The following is a 16,246-nucleotide window of genomic DNA, read 5'->3' as shown; positions in this document are numbered from 1 at the left end:
CAAAACACCCATCGTCCAGTCCTGTTCTTCCATTAGCTTCCTCTCTTACCAAGCTGAACAGAACTACAACTCCCCAGGGTCTTTAGTGCCTTACACACTCTTGCAAGCCAGTCAGTCCATGCCTTGCCAGAAAGACTGTTAACACCCAAATTCCCCAGTCATTTCTCCAGTGTTGGAATCCCTCCCTTTTAATGTGTAACTCCGTGGATCTGGAATTCCTTGAAAGGCTATAGCCTATTTAGCCTTCTGTTTCTAGTACCCTCCTTATAATGTTCTCAATTAGTGACAAAGCCTGAGGTTTCAAAAAACAAAAATACCTATTTAAATGGTGCAGTGGATAGAATGTTGAACTTGGAGTCAGGATTAGTGGTAGGAGCATTTGTTGTAGTATTAATTGCAACATTTTTACATACTATATGGCTAATTATTATTCATTACTCCCATAATTCAGATGCCAGACTAACTTTGTTTTGTATTTAAGTAATGGCAACACTAAGCTATTCATATACGTCTTCTCTTGCCCACAGCATGGTCTCTTGCAACTTTCAAAAAAAAAAAAATGGAGGGAGTGTTGTTATCAGACACAGACCTGAGAAAGCAGTGAGGTCAAGCAATGTAGCGAGCAAGATAATAAAATTATGTACACGAATCACTAGGTTCAGAAAAATATGCTCCAGATTGAATGAGAGTAGTAGAAACCTTGCATGATATAAAGAGATTTACTAATTAATTTAAGGGCAATGGAGAGATGGAAAATAAATGTGCTTTTTTTTTTCCCAAGTGGATTAACTGTCTGGACCCTACAGCTTTCAGAATATTCAGTATCACAGATGAATGGGATGAACGTAAGTTTAGTAACTGAAATGGTTTTTTAATCAAATTCGTTGGCTCATCCCACTACTGTGACTTAGGATACGCAATAGTAATCCTTAAATCAGAACTGGGCTAGGAAATGATTGGAATGATCCAAAGGCAGTAACAGTGAAAACAGTGAGAAGAACACTTCAAAGGCAAGAGAGACAAGGGCTTAAATTCTGCCTCTGACATTTGCCATGGATAAGTCACTTAATCTTTCTGAACCTCAGTTTCCCCATATGTAAAATGATGCAAAATAGGGGAAATAATACCTGCAATACCTACTTCACAAAGTTGTCTTGAGTAACAAAAGAGTTAATGTTGGTAAAACCCCCTAAAGAGCTATGTAAAGATAAATTATTATTAAATGTTTTTTTAGAATAAAGGTACCCTTCGAGTGGTTTCTGTCTATGCAACCAATGATAGCAAAGCCTAGTGCTTTTAGAATTGCAAGACCTTTCAGAAAAGTCACTTGAAAAGAAATAATTCATGAGGATTACCTTGCTGATTTTTTTACTCATGTCTGACCAATATTATATTTCACTAATATATTTACACATATTTGTCTGCATGTTGTTTATCATGTTATATATAAATATATGCATATTTTATATGTATAAATATGTATATATGTTTAATATATTTCATTGTCATTTTCACTCTCAGGAAAATACCATCCAACAACAAATTGGTTTTGACGCTCACAACTGATGCTTGTGAGGGAAAGGAAAATTTTGTCCGCTACCTTGAACACGTGCAAGCTGTCATCACAGTGAATGCAACAAGGAGAGGAGACTTGAACATCAACATGACCTCCCCAATGGGTACCAAATCCATTTTGCTGAGCCGGCGCCCAAGAGATGATGACTCTAAGGTGGGTTTTGACAAATGGCCGTTCATGACCACTCACACTTGGGGGGAAGATGCCAGAGGGACATGGATTCTGGAAATTGGGTTTGTTGGGAGCGCGCCACAGAGGGGAGTGCTGAAGGAATGGACATTGATGCTGCACGGAACACAAAGTGCCCCCTACATAGACCAAGTAGTGAAAGATTACCAGTCCAAGCTGGCGATGTCCAAGAAGGAAGAACTGGAGGAAGAACTAGACGAAGCTGTGGAGAGAAGTCTTAAGAGCATACTGAGCAAAAACTAATGCCGCATGTCTGTTTTTGCCTTCACTCCTTCCTTTCCTCTGAGCATCTTTCTACTCAATCCTTCTGTTAGACCTGTAGCAAATACTGTCATTGCCCCAAAATCACATTCCCTTGATTTTATTTCACACATTCTGTCAACAATTATTTTCCTTACAATGGAAGCGTTCTTTTTTTTTTTAAACTCTAGGCCTCAAATATATTGTTCCCTACCAACTCCTGTGTACAGTTTGTGACTATGAATTATTTTCTGTGTCCTTCAAATAGGTGATATCTTGCAAACAAAACTGTGACGGCTTTTCTCTTCATATTTTCTGTGGCAAACATTGTTTATATAAGAAGAGAAAGGAGTAAATTTTGAAAGCCTACATTTTGTGGCATTACGGATATTTTTCTGTGGTCTCAACAGAGATGGTAACTCTTAAAAGAAAAAAAAAATTTAACATGGTTGGAGAGTGATGTTTGCATCTCGAAAATCAAAGGAGATGCTGGAAACCCACCTGGTCATGGGTTCTTTGAAAAGACTCAATTATTTGGATTAGTCTCTTACGTGAATGAAGGTGGTGTGATTTAGAGGTGCCATTCAGAGAAAGGCATTCCAAGAAGGGGTGAGAAGATTCAAGAAGCACAAAAGGGGGTGGGGGAACATAGGGAGAGGGGAGGGAGGGGAGGGAGGTTCAATCATCAGCATCAAGGTTACTGTAGTCTAACCAATCAGTATGGTGAATTGAAAACAGCTTCTGGGCTGTTGTGTCACCAGCTATCACTCTTAGTTACAGTGACTCCTGAAGCAGCACAGGTTATCCCCATTTTGTATGATGTTCATCTACCCCTGTTTTCTGGGGTTAATACCATGGCTGTCAACAATTTACAGTTTGTGAAGGTGGCAGGCAAGATTACAGTTGACATCTGATTTTAGAAAATGCTGCAAAAGTCTCTTTTTTAAAAAATAAAGATTGGGTCACTTTAAGGTGGGGAGTGTGGGCAGGGAGAGGAAGGGAAAAAAGCATTTGTTGGTATTGCAATAACATATTTTGGTTTTCTTATTTACAAAAGACTGAAAAGGGAAGAATGTTTGGTGGGATCTCTTTGGTGTGTCTAAAACTTCCTATTGAAACACATGTGAACTGTGGATGCAATATGGCTTGTTTGGAGATGTTGGCTTGTACCATTATCCCCACACTGATCCTCTTTTCCAAATCCCTCAAAAGGGCTAAAAAGATGGCTCAGAGCTTTGAAGAAAAGATCATCATGGATCCAAATAAATGTATATGCAAAGCGCCTAAATATCATCTTGGTAACCAGATCATAATTAAGTAGACCCATATTCATTGGCCTGAAGCAACATACCTAAAATAAAATTCAAAGGTTATAAGATTCATACCATCCACTTCTGAAAATCATCATCATTTTATTCTCAAATAGTCATTTCTTCTAAGCTTCTTTCCATCAATTTTCTTTGCAAAGTTCTTGTTCCCATCAACTTCTCTATTCACTCCCAAGTAGTTCATATTAATGCTTCCTTTTCTCTTGGACACTTCTCTCTCTTCCCCCATTGGAAGCTCTTCAGTTCAATTTGATCTAGCCAATATTTATTAAGGGCCAATTTTGTGCAAAGCATTGTTCTAGATACTTCAAGATCTATATATAGATGAATATAAGAACCACCACCTGGCCCTCATAGAGTCACCCACCTTTCTGGGTGATCAAATACAGTCTAGTCTCATAGGTATCATATGATGCAAATAACAAGCCAAGATGTGGTAAATAGTGTTGAACATCAAAGGAACAAGATCGTAACCACCTGGGCAAATCAGAGAAGGCGTGTAGCATCTGAACTCAGCCTTCAAGTACTCAACAGGTAGAGACAGAAGAGAAGGTGAAGAGTAAAGGAAAGGACACAGCAAAAGTGTAGAAATGAGAAAGTATGTTAAGGGAATATAAGATCTTGCTGAGTCTTGGATTCTAGTGCCTAAAAGGCCACATGTCCTGAAAAAATGAGGCTTCTGCATTTGATCACCTTGAAAGATGGTGACTTAGAAAGGAAGGGTTTAGAAAGTCCAAGTCAAGAGTGATTTACACTCCATTCACAATTCATTGTCATTTTCTCTTTTTTTCCCAAGTTGGCATGAGCTGAAAACAATCCATTTTAATTTTATACCATCTACCTTTATGTTTAGTGTGCTTGGGGATCTTTGTGGGATATGAGTTTGAGGGTTTGTTTTTTTTTTACCACCTGTTTCACATGCTTTTTAAAAAAATTAGTTACAGTTAAAATAGAAAATGCTAACAGTCAAATACATTTCATAGTGATGGTCTGAAAAATAAACCAAAGGATAATATGTGTGCATGCCTGTCTAAGTGCACACAGAAATATATACATATGTAAGATATATAGACGTATATACATAAATACACTTGTATATATGTATATACACACATAAAACTAACATGTGTGTATGTGTATTTACTAAAGAAACAGAGCTCATACTCATGCACAAAAGAAATTTTCAAAAATATCAAAAAGATCATGATTGGGTCAGAGTTTAGATGAAAGCATACATTGATCTCCATTGCATCCTGTAATTTTGCAAATCTCTGTATAAACATTAAATGTCATATAGCAGCAAAATTATAAAATGGCTGTTCATATTTTCACAACTGTGGCATTAACAATGAACATAATTAGCTTCTTAACAGAAATTGTAAGTTTTGATAAGAGAATACAATATACAAATTATATATATTACATATATATAGCATTATATAAATATATATAAATCCTTGGTTCTCTACTCCATTTTTCACACCAGTATTAACTGAAAAGCATCCAATTAGTGTAAGTTTTTATGATAGCTCTGCTGCAAGATAAAGTTAATTTATAGTCATTTATAAAAAATACAAATGAACATAAGCAAATGATGATTTAAGACAGGTTAACTCTGTTTAAATATCAATCCTTGTGATGATGTTTTATAAGTAAAATGAAGAAATTATGTTGTAAATTAGGAGGCTCAATAAAAAAAATTACCTACCAGAAATTATGTGGGGTGTGCTATATATTCAGCAAAGCTATTTCTTATCAATCCACAGGCAATATTTCTAACCCTAGTAACAGAATAACAGAAGTAATTTTATCCTGTTTACACTAGACATTGGTCATAAATGGAACATTTGAGAAAAAAAATTCCCTGATTAAATACTGCAGTAAAACCTCACTGTTTGAACAAATTTGCATTGAAATCAATCAATTATGGGACAATCTGAATTGCAGAAAATTTTCCCCCAAAGTCCTGTTTTATTCTTTTTAGTTACATGTAGTGGCTAAAGTAAGGCAACAAAATGTTGCCCAAGAAGTGTCTTTAGAGGATCTGCTTTAAATAGTTAAATTTAATGATAACAGTAAAACTCTCAATCGCAGTGAAATTAATGCTTCTGGAAAGTTTGGACATCCTCCCCAACCACTAGGATCTTTTTAAACTAGTAATTTGTTCAGTAAACCCTTCTTTCAGAAAATTTAAAAGTATACTTCATCCCTTTCCAAGTTATTACAATGCTGAAATCAACCTCACTCAATCCTTTTGCAAATTATTACAAATTTTGGATTAGTAATGTCTGAATTAATAACCTCTGTCTATCCAGAGAAAGTACTTGGATACTCAGAGTTTCATATGATAGAATTCTCTGGGTTTCAAACAATGCAGACCATGTGATATGTGTTAACAGGAGGTCCCAGTGTTTGGCATACCTTTTTCATTTTCATTGCAGACCTATGGGAAGAAATGAACCCAGGTTAGAAAAGATGATGATTTTGTTTTGAAGAGCTCTATTGGATATTTCTGACTTAAAAGGTTTTAGTGTAATGGCATCATCCCCCCCCTCCATTACCATCACCACAAAGCCTCCCAGAATTCTACTTTCCCTGGAGCATATTGCCAGGAATAATCAATACCAGGGTCATGATAAACAAGGCCATCCACAAGTTTCTTGTAGAATTTAAGAGCTGAATGAAACTAGGCATCCACCAGTCCTAATGCCAGCTGCCATAGACATCAGGGAAGAGACCTTTAGCTTTGTAGTAACTGGATTAGCCCATTCTGACATGTTGTAGGCACATAATAAACATTTGTTGACTGCGGGACAGAACCATTCACAAATAGGTTTTCCCATTGCATATTTTGGTACAGATGTTCTCCTAAGAACCAACTACAAGTCAAAATGGTAACATAGGGCTGGAAGGGAGTTGGGGGGTAGGAGTGGAGATCCAACACAAATTTTGGCCAACATTCCCCTCAATCCTCATCCAGAGGGATGGAGAAGGAAGAAAAGATAAAGGTAGTGGAAACAATCAGCAGGCTAAGATTCAGCTCAAATCCCACCTATGCTTTTATGACCTTATAAATCATTCCAACCTGTGGTCTAAGAACCCCTGTGAATCTCCTAGACTAGGGATGGGGAGCCTGTGGCCTCAAGGCCACATGTGGTCCTCAAGTGTGGTCCTTCATGTGAAGTTTGGATTCAGTCAAAGGGCCACTCTTGAGGACCTAGAGGGCCACATGTGGCCTTGAGGCCGAAGGTTCCCCACCTCTTGTCGTTGACCAAAAGTGTCAAACATGCCACCTGCATGCAGCAACATTCCTGAGTGAGGCCAGAACCAGATTAAAATGTAATTGGGAAATATTTAACAAAATAAATAAAAATACAATAGCACCTAATGTTAATATGTGGTGGAAGTTTTTTCCTAAGTCAATATGCAGCCCACAGGGATCCTTATGTACTATTTAGTGGCCCTCCTTCTATTTGATTTTGTCCTAGACCCTTTCAGGGGGTCCATGAGGTCAAAACTATTTTTATAATAATACTAAGATGGTTTAATTTCTAATATGGTAAATATAGATATAAACCACAGAAACAAAAGCTCCATAGGATGTCCTCAATAATTTTTGAATGTCAAGGGGTCCTGATACACCAGAAAGTTTGAGAACTACTGGTCTAACCTACTCTTCTCCTTTTGTGGAGAAGATTTTGTTAAGGTGGAAGAAAGATAGGTAAGAAGCATAAAAAACAGGACTAGAACCCTGGTCTCCTAACAGCGATGAAATAAACTAAAAGAAGTTTCTTAATGTGAGCCTGTTAAAGTAAAAGTTGTTAAAGAAACTATCCCATAAGGAAGGCTATTTGTTAATGCAAAATACAGTGTGGATGTATTTCACCCTAAGGCAGGCCTAGAACCCTAAATTAAAGTACACTCATTCAATACAAAAATAATCTTACTTTCTAAAAACAAACTCCCTTATTTTCAATAAGAATGTCAGTCTACACAGCACTACTGGCACTGAAAATCCTTTTAATGAAAAAGAATGGATTACTTTCCCTCCCCATCCCCCCACCCCCCACCCTCTCAGTACTTGAGCCACAGCAAAGCAAGTCTGTGCCTTCTAACAATTTCCTTGCTGATCATACTTCATACTTAGGTTCTGGGCTTCTATTTGGGCTCCCAGAAACACTTTCCATCACTCTGACACAGGCTATTAGATTACAAATATTTCACTACTGTGCAAACGAGTGGGTTAATTATTCCTCCCTTCAAAAGAATTTTTTTTAAAAAAATATTTCCCGAAATCAAAAACCCAAATGAATTTAGAACAAGATTTTTTTTAAAGTCCTACCAAGAAAATTAATTGCATTTAGCATTCTTTCTGTTGTACATGATAGTGAAACAATAGAATAGAATATATGACCTTGTCAGTTCCTTTAGCTAAAATGCAATTGTCTTGTCAGCTGCTAATTATTTTTAGCTAAAGTAATAATCCATTTAAGAACATTTACTCAGTATTATTATACATTCTGGATTTTTTAAAGGGAGGTTAGCAAATGGTAATAGTGAAGATTTGATTTTGTACTATGAATATAAAAATGGAACCTTAAAAGCAACATAAGGAACAGTAGAAAGATCAGAAATGATAGGTTCATTTGTTTAGAACTTAAAGGGACCTCAGAGACCATCTACGCCAAATCCCTCATTCTAAGAAAACTGAGGCCCCAAGGAATTAAATTACTTGCCAAGATCACTAATGAATCCGAGAAACCTCCCTTACTTTTTCATAAAAAACTGTTTTATTCTATACATTATTATTTAATTCAAATTCAAATTAAGCATTTATCAAGCACTTGCTACATGCCTGGTACTGAGCTAGATGCTGAAGAGACAAAAAAAAAAAAACCCAGTCCCAGCCCTCTTGGAGCTTACATTAATGGTGGGTTGTTGTTCAGTTGTTTCTGTGACCTCATTTGGGGTTTTCTTGGCAAAGATACTGGAGTAGTTGCCATTACTTCTCCAGCTCATTTGAGAGATGAGGAAACTGAGACAAACAGGGTTAAGTGACTTGCCCAGGGTCACACAACTAGTAAGTATGTGAGGCCAGATTTGAACTCAGGAAGATGAGTCCTCTGGACTCCAGGCCCAGCGCCTAGAGTCTAGCCACTGTGCTGGCTGCCCCCAGCTTACATTCATTCTTCTATAAACAAGTAACTACATGTCGCACACAGAGCACTGAGAATGTTTGACTTATGTATTCCCTAGGTCTGTAATTTATAAGTGAAAAATTTCTAAATGAGTTATGAAAATATGACAAAATACTTTGCCCAGGGTCTCAAAAGCCTCCCAACAATATACTCAATTCGTATAACTATCAATTGAAGGCATGTAAGTCTTAACTTCATGTGCAGGTGAAAACACATCAACCACAAATACATTCTGGAGGTTATAATGCTTTTATTGAATGCAAAAGAGCCAAATGATGAACACTAACATTTTTTTCAATCTGGAAACCAGACAATGATAGTTACTGAAATATAATACCTGAAACAATCATGCTAGAAAAAAAGATTTCTCAGTAAGTACAAATATTATTTGACAGTAACTTCATTGAATAGATGTAAAAATATTTATGTTCCATTTCTTGTAAATATGGAGAATTTATATTCACCAAGGCCACTATAAATTGCTAAAGCAATTACTCAAAGAAAGAGAACTTTTTAATTTTAGGATTAAAGCTCCTTTAGAGGCTACGGATGTATCAACTGTCACCTTGCACAAAATACAAAACTCATTATTTCATCATTCACTCTAAGATAAAGTACCTCACTCAAAGACTTTTTGAACATACTTTCTACTTTAAGTTTGGGCCATTTACGAGCTTTTGTCTCCTGGTTTCTTCCTGTTTGTCTTTTCTATCATCGTTTCTACGATCACTGCTGTTTCTTCATAAGTCTGAATTCGGTCAGTTGAGAATTTCTCAATAGATTCTACCACCTCTACCTTCTCATAGGTCACGGATTCATGGGGGACTTTCTCTAGCAGCCCTTTTTCTGCTGCCTCAGAAGATTTATCTTTCCTGATCTTCTGTGAATGGCCTGCACTTTGTCCATTTGGACCACATATGACTACTGGAGAGGGCTTCACAGCCCCCTTGTCTTTTGGAATGTCATCAGTTTTTTCTCCCACCTCCCCCTGATCTCTGTTTCTGCTTTCATCCTTTCCATCTCCAGAATGTTCTTGATTTTTGCATTCATCATCATGTTCCTCTGGCTCATCTTCTCCATTCGGGCAGGGAGGCTCAGGTAGCTCTGGTATTGGCTCCACGTCATCACCGTCACATATCTGCTCAATAGAAACAACAATCCCACCTTTTGCTGGGATGGATGAAGAGCAAAAGTCCGGGTCTACATAGCTGGCATCCCCTGTAACAAGGACATGACGCCCTTTGGTATAAAGATCAGATTGAGGCTCAGCTCCTTTGTCACTTCTTACTCTCTCTTTAATAATATTTCCCATTTTACCAAAGGCTTTGCTTATCTGTGCACCATCTGGCACATCCTCTGGGCCTACTTCTTGTTTTAGGGTCCCTGGTTCTTCATGCCTCACTTCCAGCTTTGATTGGTGCTCATCTTGAACCTGCACGTGGTCTTTGCCTTCCACAGCTTTTTTGGCTTGTTGGTCCTCCAAAGTATCATCTGATTTGTCTTTAGCTGTAATCTCCTTTTTTCTTGAAGCTTTCTTTGGTAGACCTTTTTGTCTTGGTTTTACTGTTGTTATATCCTGCACAGCCCGGGTGATATCTTAAAAAAAAAAAGTCATTAGTTTGAATGTCACCACATAAAACAAAATATAAATATTTTCCATTTTAAAATAATCTAAAACAAATTTTGGGGGGACAAAAACTAGGGAAGTAAATAGCTTACTATGCTTTCCTAGGATCTAGCACTAAGGGGCACTTTAGAGATATCTACTTGAGTTTTTCACCTGGGATCCATGAACTTTCTCAAATATTTCGATAACTAGATATCAGTTTAATTGGTTTTCTTTAAAATCCTATGTATTCGATTTTATGCATTTAAAAACATTCTGAAAAGGGGTCCACAGGCTTCACCAGACAGTCATTAGGGTCCATGAAACAAAAAAGGTTTAGAATCCCTGATCTAGTCCAAACCCTTCATTTTACAGATGAGGAAATTGAGATCCAGGGATGCAAAATTATTTAATCCCAAGTCTCACAATTAGTAATGAGCAGAATTAGAGTATGAAATTCTTTCCATAGGACCACAATGACATGAAATTACAATGTTGGAAGGAATAGTAAGGGGACATGCCTTCAGCATACACTTTAAAATATAGTATATTTTTCTGATTAGAAAATTTGTCAATTTTGTTATCAAAACTTCAAGCATTGTTGATTTGTGCATATCACATTGTATTAATGTATGAATTTATTTTAGATGTTAGAAAAATAAGTACCCCCACTCAAAAAGGTTATATCTCTACATTTCCATAGAATTGATTGTTTAAAAATTAGGATTATACTTTAGGTAAACAGGTAATTTCCCTGGGAGCAAAGTGTTTATTTACTTTTTGGGGGTACATGAGCTCAGGCACAAGGCACATCTAGGAAATTACATGGATTGTCTTCAATCTCAAAAATGGAGCTATTGGCAATGTTGCTATCCATCTGTGCAAGTGGAATTGAAAGGTCCAATATATCAATAATATTTCACTAAATTGCATATAGGGACCTTATACTGCTTTGCAACTATAATTTTTCCTTTTCCATTAGGGAGCTGAAGTTTCATCATCCGGTACACTTGGTAACATTCACCCACCTACAAGACAGATCTGTAAGACTGACTGATGATAGAGACAATTATAGTTTAGATGTAACCAAACTCAGTTTCCAGAGTGACTGCATCTTCTTCCTTATGGTTCTGTTCAAAGTTAGTCTCTTTGTCATTAGCTTGCTATATGTAGTCTAATGAAAACATTTTTGCCAACATTCCTTTTTTTTTTTTTTTAGCAAGCTGTTAAAAATAAAAGGTATGTATAGTTGGGGGTGGGGTGTGGTGAACAAAGATTGTATTAGAGAGGAAGGAAGTTGCTGCCATCTAATTCCAAACAATCTTATGATTTCTAGAAACACGGTATCCACAAACCCTTCAGAACTTACCGCAGCCTTCATTGAAAAACACTGAAAGAGAAGCCCTACCATTAGATATTATCAGCATTACCATCTTCTCTTTCCTTCTAAAATGCTCTATTCATTCAAACCCTAGGTGATTTGATTTCTGATTGCACATCCATGCTCTGCACAGAACTGTTTTGGTTTATGTCTGTAGTGTTTTAAGTAAAATGTCCAATTATTTAGTATTACAGACATCTTCATTACTGCCATTCTAAGCAGATTCATCACTGAGAAGCATTACCAAGAAGCAAAAGAATGTCTTTTCACCCTGATGGTAAGCTCCATTAAATCATACCAATAAAACAAAATTGTCTTTTGTGAGATAGGCCAGGTTTGCAAGGAAAACCTACATTGCAACCACATATTTCCCTTAGCATCTTGAATTAAATGGTTCTTGGTGTAATCTACCTCTCATTCAGAATGACATCTGGGCCCCTCTCAGTATAGATTACAGTCATTTATTTAGCACCCACTGCGTACTGGGTGTGAGAGAGAAAAGCAACACACTCATATCTGACATGCTCCCTTAATGATAACATTTTTTAGAAGGAATGAAAGGACATGCAGATAAAAGTCTGAAACAAGCTTTCTCATCAATTCCCTAAAGATGAAAGGTTTTGTTTTTGATGGGGAGGAAGGTAGCATAGTATTACCTTTTCTGGTGGAAGGCAGGTTGTAAGAAGCTTGGTAGCTCTGAGTAAAAAGTGTGATCGGTGTTCCTACTATAGCAGAATTCAGCCTAACAAAGACAAATAGAAAGAATTTATTTCTATAGCTATTTCTTTGATTAATAATACAACTTTTAAAAAAAACCTACAGAGCAAGATTGACTCTTTAAGCAAAATAAAGATATGGCCTTTATATCAAATTGATCATGTCACTGCTAATTTCAAATAGATATCTGATTTAATAATAATATAATATACATGTGATTATACCAACATAGTAGTCCATCTATAACTTAGTAGGTAAAATTTAGAAAGTTACCTGAGACTCAGTAACATTAAGGGACATGCCTAGAATCTCAATGTGAAAAGTAACACTTAAGCATAGGCCTTCCTAATCTTAAAGTTACCACTCTATCTGCCACACAAGGCTGCTCTCATAATACATGGAAGACAGGATTGATATAGAGAGCCTCTGATCAGTCTGAGTTCTCCCTCTGCCCCTATTCCACATGATAGAGTCCAGGGCCAAAAGGGTTGGCCAAGTATCATGACCCCTTGCTAGATAATATCCACCATGCTAGGAGGGCACAGTGAATTCTCCACTCAAACGGTAATGACCAAGGCTGAAAACATTAATTTCTCAATATCACTAATTCCTGTCTCATGTTCATAAAAGTCAGTCACTCTACTAGCATTTATCAAGTACCTACTATGTACCAGGCACACTGGTTGAAGCATGAGAAAAAAAAAAAAACCTAGTCCCTGATTTCAAGGATCTCACAATCTAATGGGGAAAAAACACATAAATCACTATGTATAAATAAGATAAACAAACTGGAAGTAGTCTTGGGAGGCAGTAAGATTAAGGAAGACTGGGAAAGGCTTCTTACGGAAGGTGAACTTTCACTGAATCTTGAAGGAAACCAGGGAAACCATGAGGTGGAGATGAGGAGGGAGTGAGTTCCAGACATTAGGGGCAGTCAATGGAAATGCACAGAGTTGGGAGATGGACTATCTTGTTCCAGGAACAACTAAGAGGACAGTATCATTGGATCGTTCAGTAGGTAGAGGAGAGTAAGATTAAGAAGACTGAAAAGGTAGTAAGTAGCCAGGTTATAAAGGGCTTTAAAAGTCAAACTGAGGGTTTTATACTTGATCTAGGAGGTAATAAAGAGCCACTGGAGTTGAGTGAATATGGGGGTAACAATCAGACCTATGCAACCAGCTTTCTAGGTCATCAGTTTTACAGCTGAATAGAGGATGGACTGGAGTGTGGGGAGACTCGAGGCAAGGAGACAAACAGCAGGCTATAGCAATAATCCAGACACAAGGAGAGGAGGACCTGCACCAGGATGGTTGCAGTGTCAAAGGAGAGAACAGGGCTCATATGAAAGATGCTATGAGGGTAGAAGCAGTAGGTCTTGACAAGTGATTGAATATTGGGGGTGACAGAGAGTGAAGAGTTGAGGAAACTCTTGGAAACAGGAAGCAGAAAGGCAGACAAAGGCAGTCACGGGGTCGAGGTCCAGCATCAGGCTTGCCTAGGCAAGTACATGGTCCTCCACTGCCATGTGCTTCCGTTATAAATCACACCTGCCACAAGTACAAATCTCTTCTCCCCCTGCTGGGAATCCATGGAAGAAAATGCACTGGAAAAAAGTCCCCAAAGATATAAGGGTGGATTTTTATAGGCTGTGGAAAAGATAAGTGTCTGCCCTACCCCACCCCTACTCTCAGTCACACATCAGCAAAAGGTAGTTCCAGTCACTGGAAAAGATCCATCCCCTATAATTCTGTCAAGTGGCATGGCAAGGGAGGTAGACAAAATTATCAGAAGCTCTCCTGATCAACTTCCCATTACATACACACATTCTTTTTATACCAAATAGCCATTGTTTGGATCTCTCCCCTTTCACTTTCTGAATATTAAGAAGTTATAAAATAAGTATCTTTTTTAAGGCAAAGGGAAACCAGCTATCTTTCTTTGAAGTACTTTCCCAAAGCCTTGGTGACATCTTAACATTCTTTCAAGTCCTATTGCTTTCAGCCTGAAGTACACAGCTTCTTCCACAACATGAGCCCATTAGTCACAGTTACCAGAAAAATGTTACAGTAACCAAAGGGAAAGAAGACGTAAGGACGCTTTGGGCTCTTTAATAATCAGTAACTCCGGGCTACAGCCATAACTATCAAGCTAAAGAAAAAACCTGCTTCTTGTTGGATTTTCTGGTAGTATTTTTTTCCTTCCTTCACTGCATCATGACAACAAGAAAAATTATCTATTTCAAGTCAAAGAATAACGCCTTACTGTAGAATATGTCACAGCTAAAGTCCCAATCCTAGGCCTTAACGTGTTGCATGGAGGAGCCAGCATTCTCAAAGGCTTTGCCACAGGATCAAAAGTGAAGATGGGGAGGTTTTATGCAGAGGCCCAGCCACAAATCAGCTCTCTTATCATTTGAGAATTGGGCTAGCTAAATTTGTAGAGGTTTACCCCCAGAGGGTTGTCCAATGGCTAATAGTTTTTGGAGGAAGAGCAGAGCAAATTAAGGAGATGGTCTGTGAAGGTAAGGATGCTGAGGATAACCACACTGACAAAATGATACTTCTTTTGCAGTACAGAAGTAAGCTGTGTCAGGCAGCTAGGTGGCAAAGTAGATAGACAGCCCTGGACCTAGAGTTAGGAAAACCTGAGTTGAAATCCTACCTCAGACACTTATTAGCTGTGTGACCCCTGGGCAAGTCACTTAACCTCTGTCTACCTCAGTTTCCTCATCTATAAAATGGGGATAACAATAGCACCTAGTTGCCAGGGTTGTTGTTGTGAGGATCAAATGAGACATTTATAAAGTGTTTTGTAAACCTTAAAAAAGCTATTAGTGTTGTTGTTGTTGTTGTTATCATCTTGATGAAGAGCTACACAAAGACTTTTCATCTCTGGAAGCAAGAGGGATAACTGGAAGTAGGGTACAGGGAGTACCAGTCGCTCCGTGATCAAAATTGAGACTAGGGTTTATAGAAGGAGCTGTTGGGGGGATTTTCCTCCATACCCTGTTAGCTTTCTCCATCCCAGTAATCTGGGACAGAGTTCCTGCTTTGTTGAAGGGAAAGGTTTTATGGGAACCTAGATCCTGATTCTCCCTTGACCAGGGAAGATCTGATGAAGAAAACTGGAAAAATAAAACAACCCAACAGAGGTTCCCATGAAATAGCTGTCAAAGTTTCAGGAGCCAGGAGCAAAAGTTCTAATTATTACTGCTAAGAGTGTAAATCAATCCAGAATATAGGCAGACCTGAATTTCTCTGCAAAAACCTTCAGGCTTTGACATATCAGCTGTACCTAATGAGCAATAAAACTTCCCCGAGAAGAGGTTTCTAATATCATAATTATTGATTAACAACTTAGGACCTCTCAGCCTTTAGGGCATTTAATAACAGATTGAGATCCATTCAGAACAACAGTTTTGGACAAAGGTCCCCCAGAAGGCTATGTGACTAGACTGAAGAGGTTGTTCACTATTGCTAACAGAATTGGACCTTCTTTATTCAAAGCTGATGTCTCCTGTTAAAAGTAATAGCCCCTCCCCCACCTTAAAGACCCTCAAATCTGGCATGAAGCTTGACATGCAAAAGATGAAATATTCCCTCCAACTTTCAGAGACAAATGAGGATCAGAACACAGATATTACAGCAAGGGGAAAGGAGATAAAATATTGTCCAGCTAGACCAGCAGTAGTAGGATATAGGAAAAGATATTTACAAGATTTCTTGCTTTATTTTATTTTCTTGGGACCAGGTAGGAGAATATATTTCTAGGAGGCAAAGCAACTGTATAGCCGTAAGACACACACACACACACACACACACACACACAGAGTCTCCTGCATCTCTCAACAATGTCTGTCTCTGTCTCTGTCTCTCTCTCTCTGTCTCTCTCTGTCTCTCTGTCTCTCTATCTCTGTCTCTGTGTGTATGTCTCTGTCTCTGTCTCTGCCTCTTTCTGTCTCTCTATCTCTCCCCCTCCTCTCCTTCTCTGCCATACACACACACAAACACA

At 38.0% G+C, this 16,246-nt stretch overlaps 2 protein-coding genes across 2 annotated transcripts in view; one reads left to right on the top strand and one right to left on the bottom strand.

Moving 5' to 3' along the window:
* The window catches only part of PCSK2 (proprotein convertase subtilisin/kexin type 2), a 311,848-nt gene extending 309,683 nt beyond the window's left edge, over window positions 1-2,165 (top strand). Inside the window, exon 12 of the mRNA XM_027840365.1 lies at window positions 1,522-2,165. Within this exon, the coding sequence (XP_027696166.1) occupies window positions 1,522-2,008 (487 nt within the window). The 3' untranslated portion in view covers window positions 2,009-2,165. The remainder of the gene's footprint in view (window positions 1-1,521) is intronic.
* Window positions 2,166-9,198: 7,033 nt separating this feature from the next.
* The window catches only part of BFSP1 (beaded filament structural protein 1), a 55,101-nt gene continuing 48,053 nt past the window's right edge, over window positions 9,199-16,246 (bottom strand). The window contains exons 7-8 of the mRNA XM_027840366.1: window positions 12,175-12,260; window positions 9,199-10,127 (exon numbers count right to left, since the gene is read on the bottom strand). Of these exons, the coding sequence (XP_027696167.1) occupies window positions 9,199-10,127; window positions 12,175-12,260 (1,015 nt within the window). The remainder of the gene's footprint in view (window positions 10,128-12,174; window positions 12,261-16,246) is intronic.

This window comes from Vombatus ursinus, unplaced genomic scaffold (assembly GCF_900497805.2).
Source record: "Vombatus ursinus unplaced genomic scaffold, bare-nosed wombat genome assembly UNPS02014841.1, whole genome shotgun sequence".
NCBI classification, from domain to species: domain Eukaryota; kingdom Metazoa; phylum Chordata; class Mammalia; order Diprotodontia; family Vombatidae; genus Vombatus; species Vombatus ursinus.
This window is presented reverse-complemented; position numbering and strand designations above follow the sequence as displayed.